This window comes from Canis lupus, chromosome 17 (assembly GCF_048164855.1).
Source record: "Canis lupus baileyi chromosome 17, mCanLup2.hap1, whole genome shotgun sequence".
Classification (NCBI taxonomy): Eukaryota; Metazoa; Chordata; class Mammalia; order Carnivora; family Canidae; genus Canis; species Canis lupus.
Genome location: NC_132854.1, coordinates 98,714 through 123,218, shown reverse-complemented (window position 1 = coordinate 123,218; position 24,505 = coordinate 98,714). Strand labels below are relative to the sequence as shown.

The 24,505-nt window shown below is 41.9% G+C and overlaps 2 protein-coding genes across 43 annotated transcripts in view; both read left to right on the top strand.

Annotated features, from left to right (window-relative positions):
• CDC16 (cell division cycle 16) overlaps positions 1 to 12,632 on the top strand; it is a 28,865-nt gene extending 16,233 nt beyond the window's left edge. For 4 of the 5 annotated variants that reach the window (XM_072782278.1, XM_072782277.1, XM_072782276.1 and 1 more), the window contains 6 exons: positions 3,056 to 3,208; positions 4,769 to 4,832; positions 7,231 to 7,292; positions 8,335 to 8,470; positions 9,973 to 10,063; positions 12,152 to 12,632. In XM_072782278.1, the coding sequence (XP_072638379.1) occupies positions 3,056 to 3,208; positions 4,769 to 4,832; positions 7,231 to 7,292; positions 8,335 to 8,470; positions 9,973 to 10,063; positions 12,152 to 12,411 (766 nt within the window). In that variant the 3' untranslated portion in view covers positions 12,412 to 12,632. The remainder of the gene's footprint in view (positions 1 to 3,055; positions 3,209 to 4,768; positions 4,833 to 7,230; positions 7,293 to 8,334; positions 8,471 to 9,972; positions 10,064 to 12,151) is intronic. The other variant, XM_072782279.1, reaches the window with a different exon arrangement.
• An 8,299-nt stretch (positions 12,633 to 20,931) lies between these two features.
• The window catches only part of UPF3A (UPF3A regulator of nonsense mediated mRNA decay), a 53,380-nt gene continuing 49,806 nt past the window's right edge, over positions 20,932 to 24,505 (top strand). For 29 of the 38 annotated variants that reach the window (XR_012009669.1, XR_012009664.1, XR_012009661.1 and 26 more), the window contains exons 1-4: positions 20,932 to 21,190; positions 21,785 to 21,891; positions 23,383 to 23,489; positions 24,350 to 24,448. Coding sequence is in view for 16 of the 38 variants with exons in the window: in XM_072782270.1 (XP_072638371.1) it covers positions 20,987 to 21,190; positions 21,785 to 21,891; positions 23,383 to 23,489; positions 24,350 to 24,448 (517 nt within the window). In the remaining 22 variants the exon portion in view is untranslated. The other 9 variants (XR_012009673.1, XR_012009671.1, XR_012009672.1 and 6 more) reach the window with 5 other exon arrangements.

Genomic DNA, 24,505 nt, shown 5'->3' with positions numbered 1-24,505 from the left:
GACTGTTGGCTCAGTTTAGTTCTGACATTAGCTGGACTTAGTGTAGACCTCACAGGTTAAGTGCTTGGCCCCACAGGACTGCCCCTCCCCACTTCAGATCCCAGTGATAAGTCCCAGGCCACTTTTACTTCTGACTGTCTATGAATCAGAGGTTCCCGTTACCCTCTCCTGAGATTTGATGATTTGCTAGAATGACCTACCAAACTCAGGAAGGCATTTTACTTACATTTTCTGGCTTATTATAAAGGATACACTCAGGAATAGCCAGATGGAAGAGACACACAGGACAAGGTATGTGTGGAGGTGCGCATGGCTTCTACTCCTCTTCAGGCATGCCACCCTTTCAGCACTGCTTTGTGCTCACCAATCCAGAAACTCTAGGGCTCACTGTTTGAAAGTTTTTATGGAGTTCAATCTCCAACCCTTCCCTTCCTGGGAGGTCATTGGGTGGGAACAAAGGTTGCAACCCTCTCATCACATAGTCCATCTGGTGACCAGCCCCATCTCCAGGCTATTGCAGGGTCCTACCCTAAATCACCTGAATTAGCATAAACAGATATGATCAAAAGCGGTCATGAATCACAAAAGAGACTCCACTCCCACCACTCAGGAAATTGTGAGGGTTTTAGGTGCTCTGTATGAAGAACACGGGAAGACCAAATATATTTCTCATTTTACCACAGCAACTTAATTCCAGTAGTACATAAAAACTTCACCCCTATGCATCTCTGTTTCCTCCTCCCTCCTTTGTGCTGTTGTCTTATGCATTACATTTACACATTGTAAATCCCTTAACACATATCTAATTGTTACGTTATCTATTAAATCAGACAAAAATACATTTGTATTGTCTTATGTCGGGGCACCTGGGTGACTCAGCAATCGGGTGTCTGCCTGCGGCTGGGTGTGATCCTGGGGTCCCAGGATCGAGTCCCACATTGGGCTTCCTGATTCTCTGGACATCCTCCTTTGTCTCTGTCTCTCATGAATAAATAAATAAAATATTTTTAAAAATGCATTTATATTGTCTTATGTTTACCTATGTGGTTACTTTTAGTAAGCTGTTTTTTTTTTTTTTTTTAATGTGAGATTTGAGTTACTGTCTAGTGTCCTTTTCATTTCAGCCCGAGGGATTGATTCCCTTCAGTGTTTCTTTTTTTTTTTTTTCCCTTCAGTGTTTCTTATAAGGTAAATCTGCAACAGGATTTCTCAGCTTTTTGTTGCCCTGAGAAATTTTTGATTTCACCTTCATTTTCAGGAATGGTTTTGTTGGATATAAAATCTTGGTTGGCACTCTTTCTTTCATCGCCTTGAATGTCATCCATCTGCCTTCCTGGTCTCCAGGTATTGGATTAGAAGTCAGGTGTGAATCTTAATAGGAATCTCTTGTGTGTTATTGGTTGCAGTTTCTTTTCTTTCTTTCTTTCTTTTTTTTCTTTTTAAGATTTTATTTATTCATGAGAGAAACAGAGAGAGAGGCAGAGACACAGGCAGAGGGAGAAGCAGGCTCCATGCAGGAAGCCCGACGTGGGACTCGATCCCAGGTCTCCAGGATCAGGCCCTGGGCTGAAGGCAGCGCTAAACCGCTGGGCCACCCAGGGATCCCCTGGTTGCAGTTTCTTATTGCTTTAAAGGTTGAGGGGTGCTTTATCAGTAGTCTGACTATGGTGTGTCCAGGTGTGGATCTCTGAGTATTCTATTTGGAGTTTTTCTTTTTCTTTTTTTTTTTTTTTTTGTTTTTTTGAGCTCAGATACTATTTGGTTTATATTCTTCCTGCCCCTTCTGTCTCCCTTTGCCTTCTGGGGCTCTCATCATGCAAACTCTGGTGTGTGTGGTGGCATCCCATAGGTGTCTAAAGCTCTGTTCATTTTTATTCACTCTTATCTTTCTGTTCCTTAGACTGGGTAATATCAGTTGGCCTGTCGTCAGGTTCACTGATTCTTCAGCCTGTTCAAGCTGCTGGCAAACCCTTCTAGTGAATTTTTATTATTTTACTTTTCAACTCAGAATTTTCTATTTATTTCTATTTTCATATTTAAAATAGCTTATTTAAAGTGTCTAGAACATCCAACATCTGCCCTTTGTCACAGACAATTTCTGTTGACTGATTCCCTCCTTCACCCCTAGCCCCTAGATTGCTAATTGTTCCTTGTGTCTTTGCACGCTTCAGCGGTTTTTCTAGAATAAACACCCCTCAGATCATTGGTGCCTTTGGTTAACTTCCAAGTTTTAAAAAGTTTTCTTTTGATAATTTAGCAGTGTTGTTGCTTTTTATTGAGTAGTTTGGCCATTTCAGATGGACTTTCTCTAGCTAAATGACCCCTTCTGTAAGTGATTGAGTCTTTATCTGAGTCATGATTCTTGATTAAAACCAAAGCACATACTAACCAGTTGGTTACTAGTTAGACATTCTTAGATCTGTCTTCAAAGAAATACTATTATGTTTGTTTTGTTGTAATTACTGGTCTGACAAGAGATGAAGATTCAGTTAAGAAGTGGTTAGTACTTTTTGCCTAGAACTCTCAGAGGATGTGAAAATGGGGTATATACGATATACTTCTGAACTGATAGTAATTGAGATGATAGGAATCCACACAAGGGAGGATCTAACCTAACATTTAGGTTAGAAAGTCAGAAGCATTTCACAAAGGGAAGTGGAACTTGAATACATCACGGTGTATCGAATCAAAAGAAGAGAGAGATTGTCTAAGCTAAGGGTGTGACATTAGCATCCTGGAAGAAAACAGGAAGCACACATCTGCCCTTCTGCTTCAGACAGTTCCAGTTTTGTTTTTTGTTTTGTTTTGTTTTGTTTTTACTGTAGAATGATGAAAAATAAAGACAAGTAGGTTGCTGATAGATTCTAGAAGTGGCAGCTGATCAGTCTAAAAATTATTAGACTTTGATTAAATATCAGTAAATGAAGTGTTAGAAAAAAAGGAAGTACCTTGTTTTTGGCTGTGTTATCTTGCAGACAGGATTTAAAGTTGGTAAATTTCTGCTGAATTACCAAGTTTTAGGTGTTGAATATGTGAAATTTTCCAATATTTTTAGGTGTCATTTGCCAATGCTGTATATCGGATTAGAATATGGATTGACCAATAACTCAAAATTGGCTGAAAGATTCTTTGGCCAAGCACTAAGCATTGCCCCAGAAGACCCATTTGTGATGCACGAGGTTGGTGTGGTTGCATTTCAGAATGGAGAGTAAGTACTGAAAGGCCGGGAGCCCTTCCATTTTCCTTCTATAAATGAAGTTAAATCTCAGTCACGAGAGGTTTTACTCTCCTCAGTGATCTTTCATTAGATTTTTGTTTTTAAATATACCATTTTAGGAGAAGGAGGTGGGCAGTTTAAAAAAAAAAAAAAAAGAAAATACAAAGTGTTATCTTAGATTTCTTTAAAATACTAAACAGGAGTTGGTTTCCATGGACATGCGCTGCCACAAGCTAATAGTTCCAGGAGCAGGAAAGTTGTTGCTGAAGGTGAAGAGTGGCCTTAGGGTTGCTTGGAGGCGTGGCAGACCCCTTTGTCATCTTGTTGATTTGGGAGCTGGAGTCTTATATTGGAGAAGGATTTCCCACAATTGTGAAACAAAAATGCTCGTTTAGTTGCTGGTTAATCCGAAAATTAATCAGAATGGCTCAGTCTCAGAGTTTCCTGGTCATCTGAGGCAGTACTGCATCCTTGGATATTTATAGAATAAGTAATTCAGCGTTACATTCTAAAGAGAAAAATATTTGAGTGCTTCGCACTAAATTATACATAAATTTAAAAAAATAAATCAGTACTACTGTAATGTTTTTTTATGGCACGTGTGTGTATTCTAAAAATTGGATTATCTGCTATATTTAAGAGCAAGTTTGAAGCTGTTTTAAAATAATATATAGGGCAGCCCGGGTGGCTCAGCAGTTTAGCGCCGCCTTTGGCCCAGGGCGTGATCCTGGAGTCCCAGGATCGAGTCCCACGTCAGCCTCCTTGCATGGAGCCTGCTTCTCCCTCTGCCTATGTCTCTGCCTTTCTCTCTCTCTCTCTTTGTCTTCCATGAATAAAATAAATCTTAAAAAAAATAATATACAGTAATGATTTAATATGTAGTCCATTGATTTGTAAGCCAGAGTCAGCTCTCCTAGCACTTACACATTTGTAGACAGATGTATGTTCCTAGCTGAGGTCAGAGATGACATTCTGCCTTCCTATTTCTGCACCCATACTGTAAATGAGCATTTTTTTGTGCAGTCTATTATTTTGTGCTACATTTTCCACATTTGTATGCTTTCTGTTGATGATGTTACTATTATAAATGATCCCCAAGCCTGGTGTTGACGTGCTGTTAGTGGCCCTAATCATAGGAAGGCTGTGATGAGCCTGTAGAGGAAGTACCTGTGCCAGATGCGCTTCTTGGCTGGCCATGTTCAGTGTTAGCATGTGGAAAGCAGGTTACATGTTGGACAGTTGACCACAGGTTTGTAGGAACCTGACCCTATATTTCTGCCAGGAGCCATAGTTCAGTATTTGCTAGAACACTGTTTACAGTGACTTTATGGAATATAATTACCAGGAATCATGAGAATTAACTCTCACTCTTAAAATCTTGATCTCTTACAATATTAATGCCATAAAACTATCTGACCTTTAAATTTGAATTTTAATAAACTGTTTATAGAAATTTACTTCATTTTCCTTTCATTTTTTAACCTCATTTTTTCTTACAATGTTTATACTTGCTAGTTTGGAATAATCTGTAAACTTTCCCTTCTATTTTAGATGGAAAACGGCAGAAAAATGGTTTCTTGATGCTTTGGAAAAAATTAAAGCAATTGGAAATGAGGTATTCTTTGTAATACCTGTAACTCAAGTATGTTTGCTGTTGAATGAGAACGTTAATATGGACAATCTGTTTTGCCTGGAAGACAGTGGGCTAAAATTTATACTGGCAAATGGCTTGTTAATATTTGGATTTCAGGCACTTATTTTGCTACATGGTATAAAATGAGTGTGTTTCTAATTGAAAGGGTAAGTGTGGGCTCTTTGCTTTGTTAGAGGCTGTAGTTTTGATTTATGGGAGTAATCAAAATGTATCTATTGGTTATTTGATATAGGGAATATGTGGTAGTGAACACTGGTAGACACCGTACCATCTAACATAAGATGTCCTTCTCTGGACCTGAGGAGCCTCCTCTTTGATTAATGAGTAAATATATAGACCATGTATCACTTTGTTCAGACCTATCATGGCTTTTCCTTACCTTGTACTTAATACATATTTAGACCTCTCAGTGTTTGAAATATTTAACTAGGTCTTCCCATATGTGAGATGTATGCTCATAAATTAACTTTCCAGCTAGTTTGGATGTATATACATGGGTATTGTTTTAAAATAATAATGATGTTAGATATTATCAATTTCTGTAGGTAAAGGATTTGCATATTAGTACTTTTCTGATTATTGATTCTTTTTATTTACATCTATTTTATTTTATTCTGATTGCCACTTCCCATTTTCTTTTTTTTTTTTTTTTTTTTGCCACTTCCCATTTTCACTCTGTTCCTTTTCTTACTTATAGATCACATCTTCCTTGGCTGTTGGTTCCTTTTTACTGACACAGACACAGCTCTCTCTGGACCTGTGCCAGTTGACGGTCCACTTGCCCCTTTAAACACAGCTTTATCTATTTTAGTCTTTTATTTGTCCTGTGAATTTAAAACACCCTGTTTCTGTGTGTTGGTATGTGTATGCATATAAAACAGGTTCTTGAACAGCTCAGTCTTGGGCAGCCTGGATAATGTCTTTTGTTAATATGGGATTGTCACATATCACCTTGCCAATTTTTAGAGTTGGATACCTTAAAACCTTGCTACTTTAACTAGACCAACTGCATCAGCTTCACCTGGGAGTTGGTTAGAAGTGCACAATCCCAGTTCCACTGAATCACAGTCTGCAGTTTTAGCAGGATCCTGAGATGATATGCACAAAAGTTCAAGCCCCACTGTCACAAACCACACTTAGAGTTGGAACTGTTTTTTGATGATCTGAGGACACTGGATTCTTAAGAGAAATTTACAGTAATGGCTTTAAGTACAAATGCACAATACTATTAAACTGATAAAATGCCTATTAGAAAGTTACTTGAAAAGAGGGAGATATTGTTTGTCCTCAATTATTAACTGCAGCAAATGTCAAAATAGCCACAGGGAAGCAATGGTTCGTAAGGATCAGAAGGAGTTTGTTTTTTGTTCCCATGGGCTGTACCTCCTAGAGTCAGGCTAGGGAGCTGGAGCGTGTGGCTGGAGTCCAAGCTGTTTCTGGTTAGCTTGGACTGACTGAGGTGTGTTGATTGTGTCCTAAGCTCTGAGTGAGATGTTGGGAGGCAATAGGAAACTAGTGAGATAATTCCTGCCTTTAGACCTGTTGGGGATTACAGATAAGTAAATTGCAATAATTATACAGTGCACAAAAAGGGCTGTGATTGAGCAAATAAAAGTGCCCACACAGAGGGGCCAGTAACCCAGACTTGAGGATGGACCAAGAAGGCCCCTTGGATATGGCATCTTAAACCTCCTAAAACAGGAGCAGACATCAGCCAGGCATAAGTGAAGAGAAAAGGTCATAGAAGAGATAGAGAATGGCATGTACTGAGCTGGAGTGAAGCCAGTACAGCAGCTTGGAGTTTAAGTTCATAGAGAATATCGAGGAATGGAGCAGAAGGTTAAGTGTGGATCATTAAGGGCCTGGTATCTTATCCTGAGGTGGTGGAGCGCAGATAAGACTTGTCACATGGGGGTTGGCGTCACACTGAGGTGTCCTAGGGGTTAAGGATGATGTGGGCGCCAGGCATAAGAAAGCAGGCACTCAGAAGGGCTGGAGGTTGGGGAACTGGGATGGTAGGACAAGGGATAAAAGGTTAGTGGGTGACACTGGATTTGCAGTGTTTGTGAGCTTTGTAAGTAGGAGTATTTAGAGGGCAGCTGGAAAGCTTTGGGCTAGAAATACAGAGGTTGAACTACTTAAGCATAGAGGGGCTCATTAACAAAGTGGTGTTAATAAAATAATAGCATCCTCAGGAAGTCTCTTTAAATAGGAAAGAAAGAGAATCCAAGAAATACTCTGCTTTGTGCTGTGTAGGCTCCGGGAAAGAAGGCAGCCTGCACAGGTGCGGGTGATGATCAGGTGGGTCTGGCTGAAAAATGCATCTGTGAGTCATGGCTTTGATGATGCTTTGTTTTAGGTAACAGTGGACAAATGGGAGCCTTTGTTGAACAACTTGGGGCATGTCTGCAGGAAGCTTAAGTAAGTAAAGTAGAACATTTTCAGAAATATTCTTTTTTACTAAGTTTATTTAATTTTGGGCAGTCTTGTCCATATCTTTTTTGTTTGTTTGTTTTTAGGATTTAAAATTTTTAAGTAATCTCTACACCCAATGTGGGGCTTGAGCTATGACCCCAAGATCAGGAGTTACATGGTACACTGACTGAGCCAGCCAGCCACCCTTTAACTTATTTTCATTTTGAGATCTTCCAACTGTGTACTTTGCTGCTCAGATATAGCAAGCACCAAAATAATTATCTCTAGTGGCTTTTGTTATTTCTTTATTTTTATATTCCGGTGGTACATTTATTCTAGAAATTTGAAGAATTATAATAACTTTTCTTTTATTAAAAAAAATTGGTGTTCAAAGTTAATTTGGAAGAATTAGGATAGTAGGGTTTAGTTAAAACCATATGCATATTCTAACTTTTTTTCTCTAGATACCAGTTTTATGGTATGATAAGCAGCAGCATTTGAAAAATAACTCTTTGGTTAAATAAGTTTAAGGAACTCTAGGCTACTCAAAATAGAATAGGCTTTTCTGTTTCAATATATCTTGGAGTCTTTACTATTTATTAGGAGCTGCAGCATTTCCCAAACTTTAGTGAACTTTTTTTTCCACAAAAGATTTACAGGCAGGTATTCCAGGGAACTTTGGGAAATGCTGTCCCAAGTAACTTGTTTGGACCTTAAAGCAAAAATGTTTGGTTGCTTTTAACCACCTGTGGCGTGGGAGGTTTGTCTCGCCACAACGGAGGGCTTGCAGTGTATTGGGGTTCTGGCTCATCTTGGGTCCCTGCTGGAGTGGCCTTGGCTGGCTGGCTGACTGGTGGGTGTCCAAGTACGCAGTGCTGGATGTGAAGAACCATTACCAGTCTAAACTGTTACTCTGATGTCCCTAAGTGTTTCTGATGTTCTTACATGGATGACCTAACAACTGAATGCTTTCACTGTACCTACTAATTGTTTTTTCTTCCTTCCCGATCTCCCTGCTCCCAACTCAGTCTTTCATCTTCTCTTACAGAAAGTACGCTGAGGCCTTGGATTATCACCGTCAGGCACTGGTGTTAATTCCCCAGAATGCGTCCACCTATTCTGCCATTGGGTATATCCATAGTCTGATGGGCAATTTTGAAAATGCTGTTGACTATTTCCACACAGTATGTCTACTTAACATTTACTGCCTTTTTTTAAAAGATCTTTTCTAGGCAATATTGGGAGTGTTTGTTCGTTTTTCTAGGCAGTGTTTATTTTGCCATCTTAAAGTTCTTCAGACGACCTTGTGCTTTCTTCTTTCCTTTCAGAGAAAAGCATGTGTGTGTTGTGCAGTACTCATCCAACTGCAGATAAATGTGAGACTTGTCCTAAGTGTGCAGTGAGACAGACATGTGTCTGTGCTATATGTTGCCCTGTCTAAGCAGGAGAAAAGAAATTTAGGATTTAGAATTAATTCCCTTAGTTACTTTGTTCAGTGAACGAAACAGTCTGTGTTCATCACAAGGAAAGAATTTCTCCTAAATTCACATGCTGTATCTCACCAAATGTAAGACACCATTAATAAGCAAGTTGCTCCCCCCCCACCACACACACATTCAGACAGACACACACAAATAAACCTTTCAACTTTACATAATTCTAATCTCTCAGTTTTTAGGTACTTAGAAAAAGTGCTCTTTTTGAACAAATGAGGACATAGATTTTCATCAGGAATCACTCTAGTATCTACATAAAAAAGAAAATATATGTGAAACAGATACTTATAGCACTCTATTCTTCACATTCAGAATTTGGTTCTTTTAAATCACTTTTGCACCAGGTGGTCAATGTCTCTGCTTTCCTGGTGCCAGTATACACACCCTGTTCTTTACTTGTGTTTCTCCCAAACAAAGACATTGGCTCTGCAAAGCTTATTCTGCCAGAAAATGTCAACAACAGGTTTTTAGACAAGAATGGCAATTCCTGTATTTTTGAGTGTTCATATGGTTTGTGGTCTAGTCTGTATCTTCATGGTTGCCACATCTAGGCTACCCAAACAGGCCACCATCATCATGGCTGTGGCCAGCTGACAGCAGTAGTAAGAAACCACCAGATATTTAAGGCATCGAAGTTCAGAAATGTTAGAATTGGGGGGGGGGGGGGGCGGGCAGGAGTGCGTCTTAGAATCAATGAAATAATGGTATTTGAAAAGAAAGATAAAAATATGAGAAAACACGTAGGGTTGGTTAAAGATTTTCAGGTGAGATCAAGTCCTGAAAGTACCACTATGATAATGAGAATACTGAGCTAGTAAGAAGTGTGGACTAGCAGCTTTTCTGGTTTGTGTGATCTTTCAAATGTGTACGTTTGAAGATTGTATAATTCACCTCTGTTCTGTGATATAATTAATCCAGAAGGTTTAGAAGGCTCTATATTGAGATATGATTTTGAAAATCTTTTTTGGAGGAGTGTGATTTCAAACATAAAAGAGAATGGTGTAAAGACCCTCCACATGGCCATCATCCAATTTCAAAAGATATCAACTTGTGGCTACTCTTGTAGCCCTCCTCCCCTACTCCCCCTAATTCCTTGGAGTGTTTTGAGTTGAGTCCTGCAGGAATATTTTTAAATGAAAGAGAAGGAGATACATTTTCTTGTAATAACAATGCTGCATCTTTTCTGGCAGGCCCTTGGTCTTAGACGAGATGATACATTTTCTGTTACAATGCTTGGTCATTGCATTGAGATGTACATTGGTGATTCTGAAGCTTACATTGGTAAGATTATAATTATTCTAATTGACATTTTATTCTATTTAGATTGTTGTATATCTCTGTTTAGTTTTCTCAAATCTCATGTAAGGTTCTCAGTTTATCTTTCTAACCATTTAACTATATTAATATCAAGAAACTCCATTTATATTGTTGGAATAATGCTGTAGGAATTAATGACTCATTAAGTATTTGTACAGTTTAAAATTGAATACTCGGTATATGCAAAATACTATTACAGAGTACATGTAGAGTGCTGTTGTGATATAGGAGAATATAATTGATAGAAAAAATCTTGGAGACTTTTATTTTCAAATAATTTCTAATATATGAAAAGGCTCTGGCCTTAATACTTTGTAAAATGGGGCCTATAGCATATTAACTTTTAAACTTCAGTGGAATATTAAGTTGGCTTACATTCACATTATAGTACAATGTAATTTAAATAATTTTTTGGTAATAAGCAAGTCTTAAGATAAATCTGGATAGAATGCTGCACTTGGGCACTCATTTGGTTACAAATTTTGTAAGGTAACAAGGGTATGGTGAGGTTAAACCTTAAGACAATGTAAAACCATGAGAAAAAAATGTTAATTTAATTAGGCTTCAATAAAATGAACTTCTGTTCATTAAAAAGGCAGGTCATAGACTGGGAGAAGTTATAATTTGTAGACTGTCAAAGAACTTGTGTTTAGAATACAAAAAATCCTATAGAGCAATAAGAAAAAGTTAAATAAGAAATGGGTTTATATTATACTACATATTAACTAGAATTTGAATAAAAATTTGAAAAGGAAAAAAAAAAGATCCAAAATGAGCAAAATATTTGAACAGGAGCTTCACCAAAGAGGATATCCACTGAAGCAAATAAATATGCTCAGTATCGTTACATAATCACGGAAATGAAATTATAAAACCATTCTGAGATGTCACTGCATACCTGCCAATCTGGCTGTAGATAGAAAATACTAATAATGACTAATGTTGGTAGTGATATGGAGCAGCTGGTACTCTTGTGTATTATTGGTTGTCGGTGGACTACATGCAGGTAGAGCTACTTTGGAACACTGTTTAACATGTCTGCTAAAGTTAAATAGGCCAATTAAATCCATTATGTGTTGCTGCCTGATGAATCACTCCAACCGACAAGGATGTATTAGTTCTCACAGCTCTCTAGGTTGATTGGTGGTTCATTTGCTGGTCTCATTCAATGCAGCTGTGGTCAGCGGGCACCTGATGGGCTGACAGTCTAAGATGGCCTCATGCATAGATGGGGACCTCAGCTGACACTGAGAGCTAGGCCTCGTACAGGTCTTCTATCTCGGGCTTCTTCATAGCGTGGAGACCTCAGGGTTCTAAGGACAAGAATGAAAGCCTCAAGACCTTTTGAAAGCTGGAAGTGTCACAAAATCACTTCCATCACATTTTGTTCAGTGTGGGTCACATGATTGAGGGCAATGTCATCACGGGTGGGGCTAGGAGGTGTGGTTCATTGGGGTGTTAGGGTGGCAACCTGCCACGCTGCTCTTAGGATGTAGTAATTCTCCCAGGTGTGTGCCCAGTGGTATAGGGGCCTCAGGAAGCCAATGCTCACACACAGGATTGTTTCCAGCATCTATGTTCGTAATCACACCTAACTGGAAATAACTGAATGTCTACACGTATGTAGCAGAGGAGAAAGGAATGCTAGCAAGCTTACCCAGTAGAGTACTACACACTTAAAAAGACCATTAAGTCATGTTGTAACATAGGTGAATCTCCTACATTTTGACAAAAAGAATATACGCCAATTATTTATTTATTATTTATTTATTTTTTAAATTTTATTTATTCATGAGAGACAGAGAGAGACACAGGCAGAGGGAGAAGCAGGCTCCATGCAGGGAGCCCGATGTGGAACTCGATCCCGGGTCTCCAGGATCAGGTCCTGGGCTGAAGGCAGGCACCAAACCGCTGAGCCACCTGGGCTGCCCTGAGCTGTGCTCTTAAAAGTACAGTTTTACTAAGTGGTGGAGGGAGTGCTGTGTAAACATGGAAATGATGGATAAATGACGGAGTGTCTTACTTTATTTTCCTTGTGGTGTTTCTTTTTAGGAGCAGACATTAAAGACAAATTAAAATGTTATGACTTTGATGTGCATACAATGAAGACACTAAAAAACATTATTTCACCTCCGTGGGATTTCAGGGAATTTGAAGTAGAAAAACAGACTGCAGAAGAGACAGGGCTTGTGCCCCTGGAAACCTCACGGAAAACCCCAGATCCCAGACCTTCTTTGGAAGAAACCTTCGAAATTGAAATGAATGAAAGTGACATGATGCTGGAGACCTCAATGTCAGACCACAGCACATGACTGCAGACAGGTCTCAGCTCCATTTTGTCCTGGGGGAGGTCACGGTTTCCTCATATCCTTGTCCCATCTTCAGAAATCCCCACTTGTTAACACAAATGCAGACAGCACTTCTCCACTGAAGAGTGGAGACCTGCCAAGAGGCTGGACCATACACCTTTGGAGCAGATATTTTCTCGTCCCACAAAGCAGTTTTGTGTAGAGGAATAAAGAGGTAAATTGTGTATTATGTCTTTTTTTTTCCTTTTTCAAACAGTGTTTCTTTTGGACTGATTTTAGGTTTTTGAAAAAGCTACAAAAGGTTTCTCCCTGTTCACGTCTTATGTGACCGAAGAATCTTGTCATAAAAAAGAAATGCATGTTGGGGATCCCTGGGTGGCTCAGTGGTTTGGCGCCTGCCTTTGGCTCAGGGCTTGATCCCAGGTTCCTAGGGTCCTGCATTGGCTCCCTGCGTGGAGCCTGCTTCTCCCTCTGCCTCTCTCTCTGTGTCTCTCATGAATAAATAAAATCTTTAAAAACAAAAAACCAAATGCATGCCTGTACTCCACAAGTAATGCCACTCCAGGCTTAACTTGGATTTCACTTTTTGTCCATTAATGTCCTCTCAGCTGTGACCGTATCCCAGGCTTCTCTGGTCTTTCATGACCTAGATGGATTGCAGAGGACTGGTCAGTTATTTTGTAGAATGTCTCTTGATTTGAGTTTGTTTGATGTATTTGTCATATTGGACTAGGGTTCTTGGTTTTGGGAAAAAAGTACCACAAATGTGGACAAGGTACCTTTCTTATCACATGTCAGGGGGTCACAATATCAACATGAGTTACCACAAATGTTGTTAATATTGATTACTTGGTTGCAGTGGTGTCTACCATTGGTTTTTCCACTGTAAAGTTACAGTTTTTCCCTGTCTGTAATGCATGCTTTAGAAGCAAATTATGAAGTAGTTTTTGTTTTTAGGACCAAGAGGTTTAAGCTCCACCCTCTGGAGGGGAGATATTTATACATATGATTTTGGAATTCTTGTGTAATGCAAATTTGTGTCTCCTATTTATTCAACCATCTGTGTGGACTCATGTATATATATTTTTACATTTTAGGTTATGATCCTATACAATATTATTTTAGGGCTTCAGTTGTTTCAGCATTGACCATTGGGAACTCCTTCAGGTTGGCTCCTATCTCCTTGTGATATACCCCCATCCATTTTTCTTTTTTTGTTTTTCTTCTGGTAAAATATACATAACATGAACTATGGACTTCAGTTAATAATAATGCATCACTAATGATACAAATACACCAGTGCAAGGTGTGGATACAGGTGTGGGTGGGGAGTACTTGGGAATTGTGCCTTTTGTAATCCTAAACTCCTCTAAGAAATAAAGCATGTATGTGTTTATAGATGGACAATGATAGCCATCTTAACCATTTTTTTAAAAGATTTTATTTATTTATTCATGAGAGGCAGAGATACAGGCAGAGGGAGAAGCAGGCTCCATGCAGGGAGCCTGACGCGGGACTCGATCCTGGGTCTCCAGGATCACACCCCGGGCCGAAGGCAGTGCAAACCACTGCGCCACCGGGGCTGCACTGTCTTAACCATTTTTATGTGTACAATTCAGTGACATTTATTTCCAGTTTTTTTTCATCATCACAAATTTTGTACCTGGTAAGCATTAACTCCATACTCATCCCTCGTGCTGGTCCCAGATAACCTCTAATCTACATTATGTCTGAATTTGCTTATCTAGACCATTTCATGTAAGTGGAATCAGACAATATCTGTCCTTTTGTGTCGACCTTACCTAGCATTTGTTTTTTGTTTTTTTTTAGATTTTATTTCTTTATTCGAGATAGAGTGTGATTAGAGACAGCACAAGCACGGTGGAGGGGCAGAAGGAGAGGGAGAAGCAGACTCTCCACTGAGCAGGGAGCCTGACATGGGGCTCATCCCAGGACCCTGAGATCATGATGAGAGCCGAAGGCAGACACTTAACTGATTGAACCACCCAGGGGCCCCTATGTAGCATATTTTTAAGGTTCATTCCTGTTGTAGCTTTTACCAGAATTTTATTCCTTTTTATGGCTGAGTAATATTCCACAACATCAATCACGTATACCGCATTCATCTCTGGATGGACATTTGGGTTGTTTCCACATTTTGGCTATTGAGAATAACATTGCTGAAAACGGGAGTGGATAAATACCTGAGTCCTATTTTCAGTTCCTTTGGTATATGCCTAGGAGTGGTATTGTTGGCTCCTGCGCAAAGTTGTACGTAATTTTTTGAGGAACTGACAGACTTCCTACAGTGACTGCCCGTTTTACATTCGCACCACTAGTGCATGATGATCCACTTTCTCTGCATCCTTACCAGGGCTCTTTACTCCTTTGTTATTATAATCATTCTAGTGGGTTGGAAGTAGTAGCTCTTTTGGTTTGATTCCTATTTCCCTGATAACTAGTGATGTTGAACATCTTACCCTGTACATTTGCCATTTGTATGTTCTCTTTGGAGAAATGTGTTCATATCTTGTGACCACTTTTAAATTGGGCTGTTTATCTTTTTGTTGTTGAGCTGTTGGAGTCCTTTACCAATTCTGGATATTCTCAGGGATGCCTGGGTGGCTCGGTGATTGAACGTTTGCCTTTGGCTCAGGGCGTGATCCCAGGGCCTGGGATAAAGCCCCACATCAGGCTCCCTGCTTCTCCCTCTGCCTGTCTCAGCCTCTGTGAGTCTCACGAATAAATAAATAAATCTTTTAAAAAAAATTGATACTCTCAGATATGTGGATTTGCACATATCTTCTATTATTTGCATTCTTCTCATTCTCTTGATAGTGTCCTTTGATGCACAAATTTTTAATTTTATGAAGTTTGTTTGTTTACTATGCTTTTGGTATTATATTTACAAAAGTGTTGCCAAATCCAAAGTTACACAGATTTTCACTGTTTTCCTCTAAGATTTCCTTTTTTTTTTTAATTTTTCTTTTTTTTTCTTTTAATTTTTATTTATTTATGATAGTCACACAGAGAGAGAGAGAGAGAGAGGCAGAGACACAGGCAGAGGGAGAAGCAGGCTCCATGCACCAGGAGCCCGACGTGGGATTCGATCCCGGGTCTCCAGGATCACGCCCTGGGCCAAAGACAGGTGCTAAACTGCTGCGCCACCCAGGGATCCCCTCTTTTTTTTTTTTTTTTTTTTTAAGATTTTATTTATTTATTCATGAATTCATGAGAGACAGAGAGAGAGGCAGAGACACAGGCAGAGGGAGAAGCAGGCTCCTTGCAGGGAGCCTGATGTGGGACTCGATCCCTGGACTCCAGGATCACGCCCTGGGCCAAAGGCAGGTGGTAAATCACTGAGCCACTCAGGGATCCCTTTAAGATTTCCATAATTTTAGCCCTTAAACATAGGTCTTTGATCCATTTTGAATTAATTTGTGTAAATGTTGTAAGTTGCATTCACTTTTACTCTTTGGAGTGTAGATATTGTTTTCCCAGCACCATTTTTTTTTTTTTTTTTTTTTTTGAGATTTACTTTTTTTTCAAATATGGATTCCTTTATTTCTTCTCCTTGCATAACTGCTCTGGCCAGAATTCCAGTGTTGTGTTAAATAGAAGTGACAGAAGCAGGCTTCCTTGTCTTGTTCCTGATCTTAGGAGGAAGGCTTCAGTCTCACCATTGAGGGTGATGCTAATCTCAGGTTCTCACTGACACCCTTAACAGTGTTGGAGAAGTTCCCTTCTATTCCTAGCCTGTTAAATGGTTTGTTGTTGTTGTTTATTAGAAGGTTGCAGATTTTGTCAAATGCTTTTTTTTGTTGGATCAGTTATGATAATGAGGCGTAATGAGTTCTAGGATTTGGGGTCTGTTGAGGGAAAAACATGACCAGTAGCACATTTTGTTTGGCAACTATATTTGACAGCTCTTTGGGGGCAGTGTGGTGGCGGTATAACAGTGAGTCTCAGGGTTAGAGAAGTCTGAAGTGCAGTGGTAGTGTGGTCTTTCTAGTCCTGAGGTTTGTCTTTATTTATAGCTAGCAGATGCTGGGTGTAGATTTGCCTGGTATGCAAAACAGGCTTTAGATGGCTAACGATATGCTTGTTTAAGCTACATTTAAAACAATTGCATAAAAAAAAAATAAAACAATTGCATGTACACTTGATGGGATGAGCACTGGGTGTTATGTGTTGGCAAATTGAATTATTGAATTTAAATTAAAAAATGTAAAAAATAAAACAATTGCATGTGAAAAATTGGATTTGGCATGTTGGGCTTGAGCTAACCATCTCCACCTGCTGTGAAGAAGTAAACAACATAGTGGTCAGTATGCAGGGGCCATCTCTGGTTCATTTATATGTCTTGTAGGCTTTTTCTTTCATTCTGCTAATGTCCTCTATTATACTGATTGGTCTTCATATGTTGAACCACCCTGGTGATCCTGGGATAAATCTTGTTTGATCATATTGTATGATCCGTTAAATGTAATGCTGAATACAGTTTGTTTTTTGTTAAGTTTATGTATATATTCATAAGAGATATCTGTTGGTCTGTAGGTCTCTTGTAGTGCTTTTGGCTCTGGTATTGGAGTATTACTGGCCTCATAAAGTTAATTAAGTAGTATTCTCTTCAGTTTTTTGAGAAGAATTGAAATTAATCCTCTAAATATTTGGTGGAATTCACCAGTGAAGCCACCTGGTCCTGAGCTTTTCTGTGTTGGGAGATTTTTGGTTATTGATTCAGTCTCCTTACTTGTTATAGCTGTTTCTTTTTGAGTCAGTTTTGGTAGTTTGTAGGTTTCTAAGAATTTGTGTTTGAGTAATCCCAATTTAGCATTGATAGCATACACACACTGCTGCTATGCGCCTCCCTTCCCCCATCTTTTTTTTTTTTTTTTTTAAGATTTATTTATTTATTTATGAGAGACCCAGAGAGAGAGAGAGGCAGAGACACAGGCAGAGGGAGAAGCAGGCTCCATGTTGGGAGCCTGATGTGGGCCTCGATCCCTGGACTCCAGGATCACGCCCTGGGCGGTAGGCAGGCGCTAAACCGCTGAGCCACCCAGGGATCCCTCCTTCCCCCATCTTAATATTGCTATTGTTACATTCATTGTTTTTATTCATTGTTCCTATTGATTTATAATTATTGTTTTAATCATTTGCCTTTTAAATTATACAAGGAAAAAAAAAGCGTTACAAGCCAAGAGTACACTAATACTGGCTTTTATATTTGCCTATATAGTTATCATTACCATTGTTCTTTATTTATTGATAGGATTCCATATTAGTGTTTAGCATTCTTTCATTTCAGGCTGAACAGCTCCCTTTGGTATTTTTTGAAGGGCACTTGGACCCTTCAGTGACAAACTCCCTTAACTTCTATTTATGGGGGATGTCTTAAATTTCTCCTTCCTTCTTGAAGAATATTTTTGCCAGATAAGAAATTTTTGGTTGACAGTATTTCTTATTCAGAGCTTTATGTCATCTAATAAAGAGGAGGATTATATGCTTCATTTGTTGAAATCCTCGCAGGTCCTCATCCTGATACTGGAAGGTACAGTATCCTACTTTTTGACGGTTCCTGAGACATTTATTCAGAGTATGATTAATGTGTTGTACAGAAATGAATTTTCTGGGGTGTCAGGGTGGCTTAGTTGGTTGGTTATGCCTCCAACTCTTGATCTCAGCTCAGGTCTTGATCTCAGGGTCATGAGTTCAAGCCCCATATACTGGGAATTGAGCCCACTTAAGAAAAAAAAAATTTTCCTGACATCTGAAATGCTGTCTTAAACACCAAAACTTTATCTTCACCAAAAGTATTCCATATATATCTACCTTAAGGTGAGGCAAAACAAAACAAAACAAAAACAAAACAAAACAAAACAAAAAGGCCGTCATCCCTTGAGGTTACTGAGTGCTAACTCCAGGAGGTCTTTGTAAGGCTCTCTACATTTGAGGAATCTGAATGCACCTCTCATGCTTCCAGGGCCCAGCATCTGGACTGTTCTGTTTCAGCTCTCTCCACAGTGACTGTCAGCTTAATGTAGTAATGCATTTGGATCCTGAGTTCCCTACTGTTTTTTAGACTCAAATAGTGAGGTTTGAGTTTTCATTTTTCTATTCAATGGCTTTTCTCTGTCTCCTCTGTCAGTATCACATGTGCCTATTTTTATGCCTTCTGTCTTTAGCTGGGGCTAGAAAATCAAGTGACTAAACTTAAAATAGTTTTCAAATAGGTAAAATGAAGGTATTAATACTGTTTTCACATTTTTTTGCCTTCCAGACCAAAATACTGCTTCACGTAATTTCTTCATTGATCATGTGGTGATTTTTTTTTTCTTTTAGGTTTCTGAAAAAGCAGACTCCTGATAAAGGAGCTATTTCCATATTGACAGTGCCTTAAGAAATAAAAGGCAAAATCCAAGCTGTTTTTCAGATCAGCAGTTAATATCAATGTTTAGGCTTCAGAGTATCAAAGAAAGGTAATGTGTAGTTGTACTGTCAAGTATTTTTCTATTACTACCTAATTTTTACTCCTTATAGTTTCCTATATAGTTTCCTAAAAAGGCATCCTTTTTGACAACCTCAAAGTGACCATACTGTCATTTTCAGAGGAATATGGGAATGTTATGGTCACTGCTGCTTTAAACCACATGAAGCATGTCCCTAATTTCCCGCGGGCTGGCTACTGGGCCGATCTTAGAGGACTATCAACCAGAAAATGAGTGTGTGTATTTGGGAGCAAAGAATTGCAGTTTCAGGAGCAAAGATCCAGATGGGGTGAAAGGAAGGGAGGTTCAGTTACAGGAGTTAGGAAAAATTTCTGGGCAGCCCGGGTGGCTCAGCGGTTTAGCGCCACCTTCAGCCCAGGGCCTGATCCTGGAGACCCGGGACTGAGTCCCACGTAGGCCTCCCTGCATGGAGCCTGCTTCTCCCTCTGCCTGTGTCTCTGTCTCTCTCTCTGTCTCTCTCATGAATAAACAAATAAAATCTTTAAAAAAAAAAAAAAGGATTTTCTATGAGTGTTAATATATATTGACTGACTACTAATTGTATCTTTAGAAAGTTCACAACTACCAGACTTGTCATCAGGTTGTTCTGCAGACTTCTCAAACACTTGCTTAAAACTGCCATTTTGCCCAGTCCAAAGGCAGAGAAGGTGGTTTCTTTCCAATAGCTGTTCAGACTCGACTTATTTTTTTTTAAGTCTTTTTTTTTTTTAATTTTTATTTATTTATGATAGTCACACAGAGAGAGAGAGAGGCAGAGACACAGGCAGAGGGAGAAGCAGGCTCCACGCACCGGGAGCCCGACGTGGGATTCGATCCCGGGTCTCCAGGATCGCGCCCTGGGCCAAAGGCAGGCGCCAAACCGCTGCGCCACCCAGGGATCCCCAGACTCGACTTTAAAATCGCTCCAAGGCAGCCCGAGTGGCTCAGCGGTTTAGCACCACCTTCAGCCTAGGGTGTGATCCTGGAGTCCCGCGTCGGGCTCCCTGCCCGGAGCCTGCTTCTCCCTCTGCCTGTGTCTCTGTCTCTCATGAATAAATAAATAAATCTTAAAAAAATAAAATCGCTGCAGTCACATCAGTCTCCCATTTGTTTAGTCTGGATGAAGTCTACAAGCCAGAGAGTAAAGACTTGCAGACAGGTTGAGCGCGGTCCCCTAAGAGATGGTCCAAGTAGGCTCTGTATTTAAGAACTATGGAGACATTCGTGTTTAAATGAACGGTTTCCACACTTTTCACCATTAGCCGCTTCTGCACCTACTTCCTATTAAAGTATTTTCTCTGGCAACGATACTTTCCTTTTCACCACCAGAGTTTGGTTTGAGCGCGCAGGCGTGGGGCGGGAAGGGGGAGACGAGCAGACCCCACGCGGGTTCCAGCCTTGCAGCGGGAGACCGTGGGCTCCCCAAAACCCAGCGAGGCGCCCCCCAGCCTGACTTTTTTGATCGACATCCCCATCTCTGTATGGAGCTAATTGGAGACCAAAAAAAAAAAAAAAAAAAAGAGAACGGTGGGGAGGTGCCCGGGTAGCTGCCTCCAGATCCAGTGCGGACCCCAGGGTGCTGGGCCCAGCCCCACGCGGGGCTCCTGCTCCCCCGCCCCCTCCGCCCCTCCCCTTGCCGGTGCTTGCGCGCTCCGACCAGTAAAATTTCAAGAACAAATGGAAGCCGCGGATCCCGTGTGTGAGGACTCCCGGGGGCTGCGGGCAACTCGCCGCCCGGCGCCGCACCGCGGGTCGCAGCTGCAGGAGGGCCGAGCGCCCCGAGCGCAGTCGCTCCTCCGCGGGCCTGGGACACAGGCAGCGCGACGCCAGCAGCCGCGACGAGCCCCCGGGCTTCCCGGCAGGCACCTGCTCGGCCTCGGGCCACCGTCCGGCGCCCTCGGAAAATGACAAGTGGCCGTAGACGCTCCCCGAGGCGCGCTCCCGGTCTCCCGCGGGGGGCAGGGGCCCGCGGCGTCGGACGGGGACGTCACGGGCCGGGGGCGGGGGCGGGGGCGGGGGCGGAGGCCCAGTTCTCGCGACGTTTGGAGCCGGGCGGGAGGCGGCGGCGGCTCCGCGGCGGGTGCGAGATGCGCTCGGAGAAGGAGGGGGTCGGAGGCCCTGGGGCGGCAGTTCCTGGGCGGGGCCCGAGCGGGAGGGAGAGGCAGTCGGCTGTGGGAGTCCAGTTCCGCCGGGAGTCGCCGTGGCGAGAAGCAGAGGCACACCCAGCCTTGTCCTCCGGCGGAGGGGTCGGCGCGGGCAAACCTCGCGAGGAGAAGACGGCTCTGAGCAAGGTGGGGAAGGGGCGGGGAATGCAAACCTCGCGAGAGGAGGAGGTCGGCAACCGCTGAGACGACGGCGGGGGGGGGGAGGGTGGTGCTTGCAAGTGTCGCGAGGACGGATGGTCTCGACCGGGTGGGGGCGGAGCCGAGGGGTGTGTTCCGGAAGCAGGTGGGCGGGGCCAGGTGGGCGGGGCCGGGCGGGCGAACCTTGCGGGATGAGGGATGCTCGTGAGCAACCAAAAGGTGGGCTCGGGGTTTGGGGTGCGCCAAGGGACGGAGGCCGCCGGCCGTGTGGTCAAGGGGGCGGGGCCGGGCCCCTCCTCACCGCCGTGGCCGTTTCCGCTCGTCCGGACGCGGCCAGCGCCTGGAGCCCGCGGTGATCCCGGAGGGGGCTGACGCCGTGAGGCGCTGGGCCCGGGCCGCGGGGGTCGTCGGTCCCCAGGGAGGAGCTGCTTGTGCGCGCCGCTCTGACCGCACCCGGCCTTCCTGACAAATGCGTGGGTTTCTTGGCCTTCCCAAGAACGCGGGTCAGATCTGAGCCTGACGCGGGGGCGCCAGGTGATGGGAGCGCGGGAGGGACCCAGCGCACCGCCGCCCTCTCCGCAGGTGGTCATCCGGCGGCTGCCCCCGGGCCTCACCAAGGAGCAGCTGGAAGAGCAGCTGCACCCCCTGCCCGCGCACGACTACTTCGAGTTCTTCCCCGCCGACCTCAGGTGAGGACCCGGGGGCGCTGGTCCCTTGCTGGGAGCCGTCTTCCCCCGCAGGTACCCAGAATCCGCGCGGAGCCTACTTGGAGCTCTCCCCGCCTGGGCCGGCCCCTCGGCTCCTCCACAGGAGGTTGGGACGATGCCGCTCCTGGCACCGCCGCGGTCTAAGAAGAAAAACAAACACCGAAACGCTGTGCTCCTCCCACGCGGTCGCCCTCCCCCCACCCCACACCTTCCAGGTTGTTCCTTTTTTTATTCCCTTCACAGCTTGGTGGAAGGGTGACTCTGAGACCTCCTTTTATTAGCAAAGAGAAAACCCAGCCAGATTGTGTGATTTTCACTGTGTTTACTACACCTTTTATGATCATTGTTACCCTTTTTAGCTCCAGTGTGTGAGTTTGCATTTGGGATAGCCACATAAGGCCTCCTGAATAAATACCTTTAAGTAAAGACTTAAGTCGGCCTATTCAAAGAAAAATAGCACTAACGGTGAAATACAAATTTGATCTTAAAAAAAATAATAGGTGATTTTCAAATGACTAAAGTTGAAGAAAACTGGTACAGTTAAAGGACAGGCCCTGGACACTCGGAGTGATTCGGTTGGAATCCCAGTCCCGCCTTTTAACTTGCTGCACCTTTTGCACATACTGAATTTCTATGAGCCTCAGTGTTCTCGTCTCTGAAATGGATTGAAAGTTCCTCCTAGGAAGGATGTTGGTAGTTGTGAAATACTAACTACCACATTACCAATAGGAGAAAGGCTTAGTTCTTCTGTAGTCCCCATACCGTGTGCTGTGGTTCAGAGTCCCTCTAAAGTACATAAATGTGTTCTCTAAGTCAGTGAAGAAGCTCTTATAGGATTGAACGTTTTCATTATGAATAAATCATGACTAGCTGGTGTTGGGTCTTGATGTGTGCTAAGGAATGACCTTTGAATAAGCTTTCCTTTGACTTTTCAACCTTGGAAGACCAGTATTTTAACTCTGGTTCTGTGTAGTAGAGATACTGACCTTACATGTCTTTTCCAAGTTATTAAAAAGATTTCCAGTAATGTTTATTTTTGCTTTTTTGCTAAAGAATACCCGGATTGGAATATAAATAATAGTGAAAGGGAATATAAGGGAAGGGAAAAGAAATGTGTAGGAAATATCAGAAAGGGAGACAGAACATAAAGACTCCTAACTCTGGGACACGAACTAGGGGTGGTGGAAGGGGAGGAGGGCGGGGGGTGGGGGTGACTGGGTGATGGGCACTGAGGGGGGCACTTGACAGGATGAGCACTGGGTGTTATTCTGTATGTTGGCAAATTGAACACCAATAAAAAATAAATTTATTATAAAAAAAAAGAATACCTGGATTGTTGTATTTAGCTGAGAAGTGATTCTTTGGCATATAGGTTTTATCTGAAATAGTTTCTTGTGCCCAGAAAAGAAAAAAAAAGCAAAATTAAAGAAGTCTTGCAGTTTTTACAATTTTCATTGTTATCTTTTATTTCAGTCTTTATCCTCATCTCTACTCAAGAGCATACATTAATTTTAGAAATCCTGAGGACATCCTTCTTTTTAGAGATCGTTTTGATGGCTATATCTTCATTGACAGTAAAGGTTGTATCATTGGCTTTTTAGACTCTTTATTATCATCTCAAAGCATGTTAATAAAGTTTTGCTGGAATGTTTGTGAATTATAAGTAAGTTTTCAGATACCAACCTATTTTTTTTTTTTATTTGACAGAGTGAGTGTGCGTACACACATGCACAAGCAGGGGGAGAGGCAGAGACAGAGGGAGAAGCAGGCTTCCTGCTGAGCAGGGAGCCCAATGCTGGACTTGATCCCAGGACCCTGAGATCATGACCTTACCCGAAGGCAGACACTTAACTGATTGAACCACCTCAGATGGTGCCCTCTCAGGTACCAATCTAAAACAAGTTCATAAATTTCGATTGTGTTACTGTGCTTGTGTGCTTATGTTGAAAATTAAAATTATACCTAAACCAAAGAACTCTAGCAATTCTTTGTATCAGTGACAACCTAATTATCATTGGAATGATGTTTTTCACATAAATGAGTTTTCTAGATAAGTGATCTTCAATTATGTACCCAAACTAAATCACTTTCCTCATGTTCAATAGAAATTTTCTAGGATATGTTATTCATTTACATCTGTGTCCTTTTAAACAGTACTCTTGGGGCACCTGGGTGGCTCACTGTGTTAAGCATCTGATCTTGATTTCATAATCTCAGGTCATGATTTCAGGGTTGTGGGATCGAGTCCCGTGTCTGTACTGGGGTTCTGTACTGGTGTGGAGCCTGCTTAAGATTCTTTCCCTCTCCTTCTGTCCCTCCCCACCCCCACCCCCACCCCCCAAAAAAAAGAAAAAAAGAAAAGAAAAACCTAAATCATTATTTTCCAAAATGAATATAGTGGAATTTTAGAATGGCTTTTGCAATTTCTTTTCTGCTAAAGGCCTAGAATATCCTGCAGTGGTAGAATTTGCCCCATTCCAGAAGATAGCCAAAAAGAAGCTAAAGAAAAAGGATGCCAAAACTGGAAGCATTGAAGACGGTGAGTCCCTTTATAAAGACTGGCTTATGAAACTGCCAAATTAAATATAGTGATCAA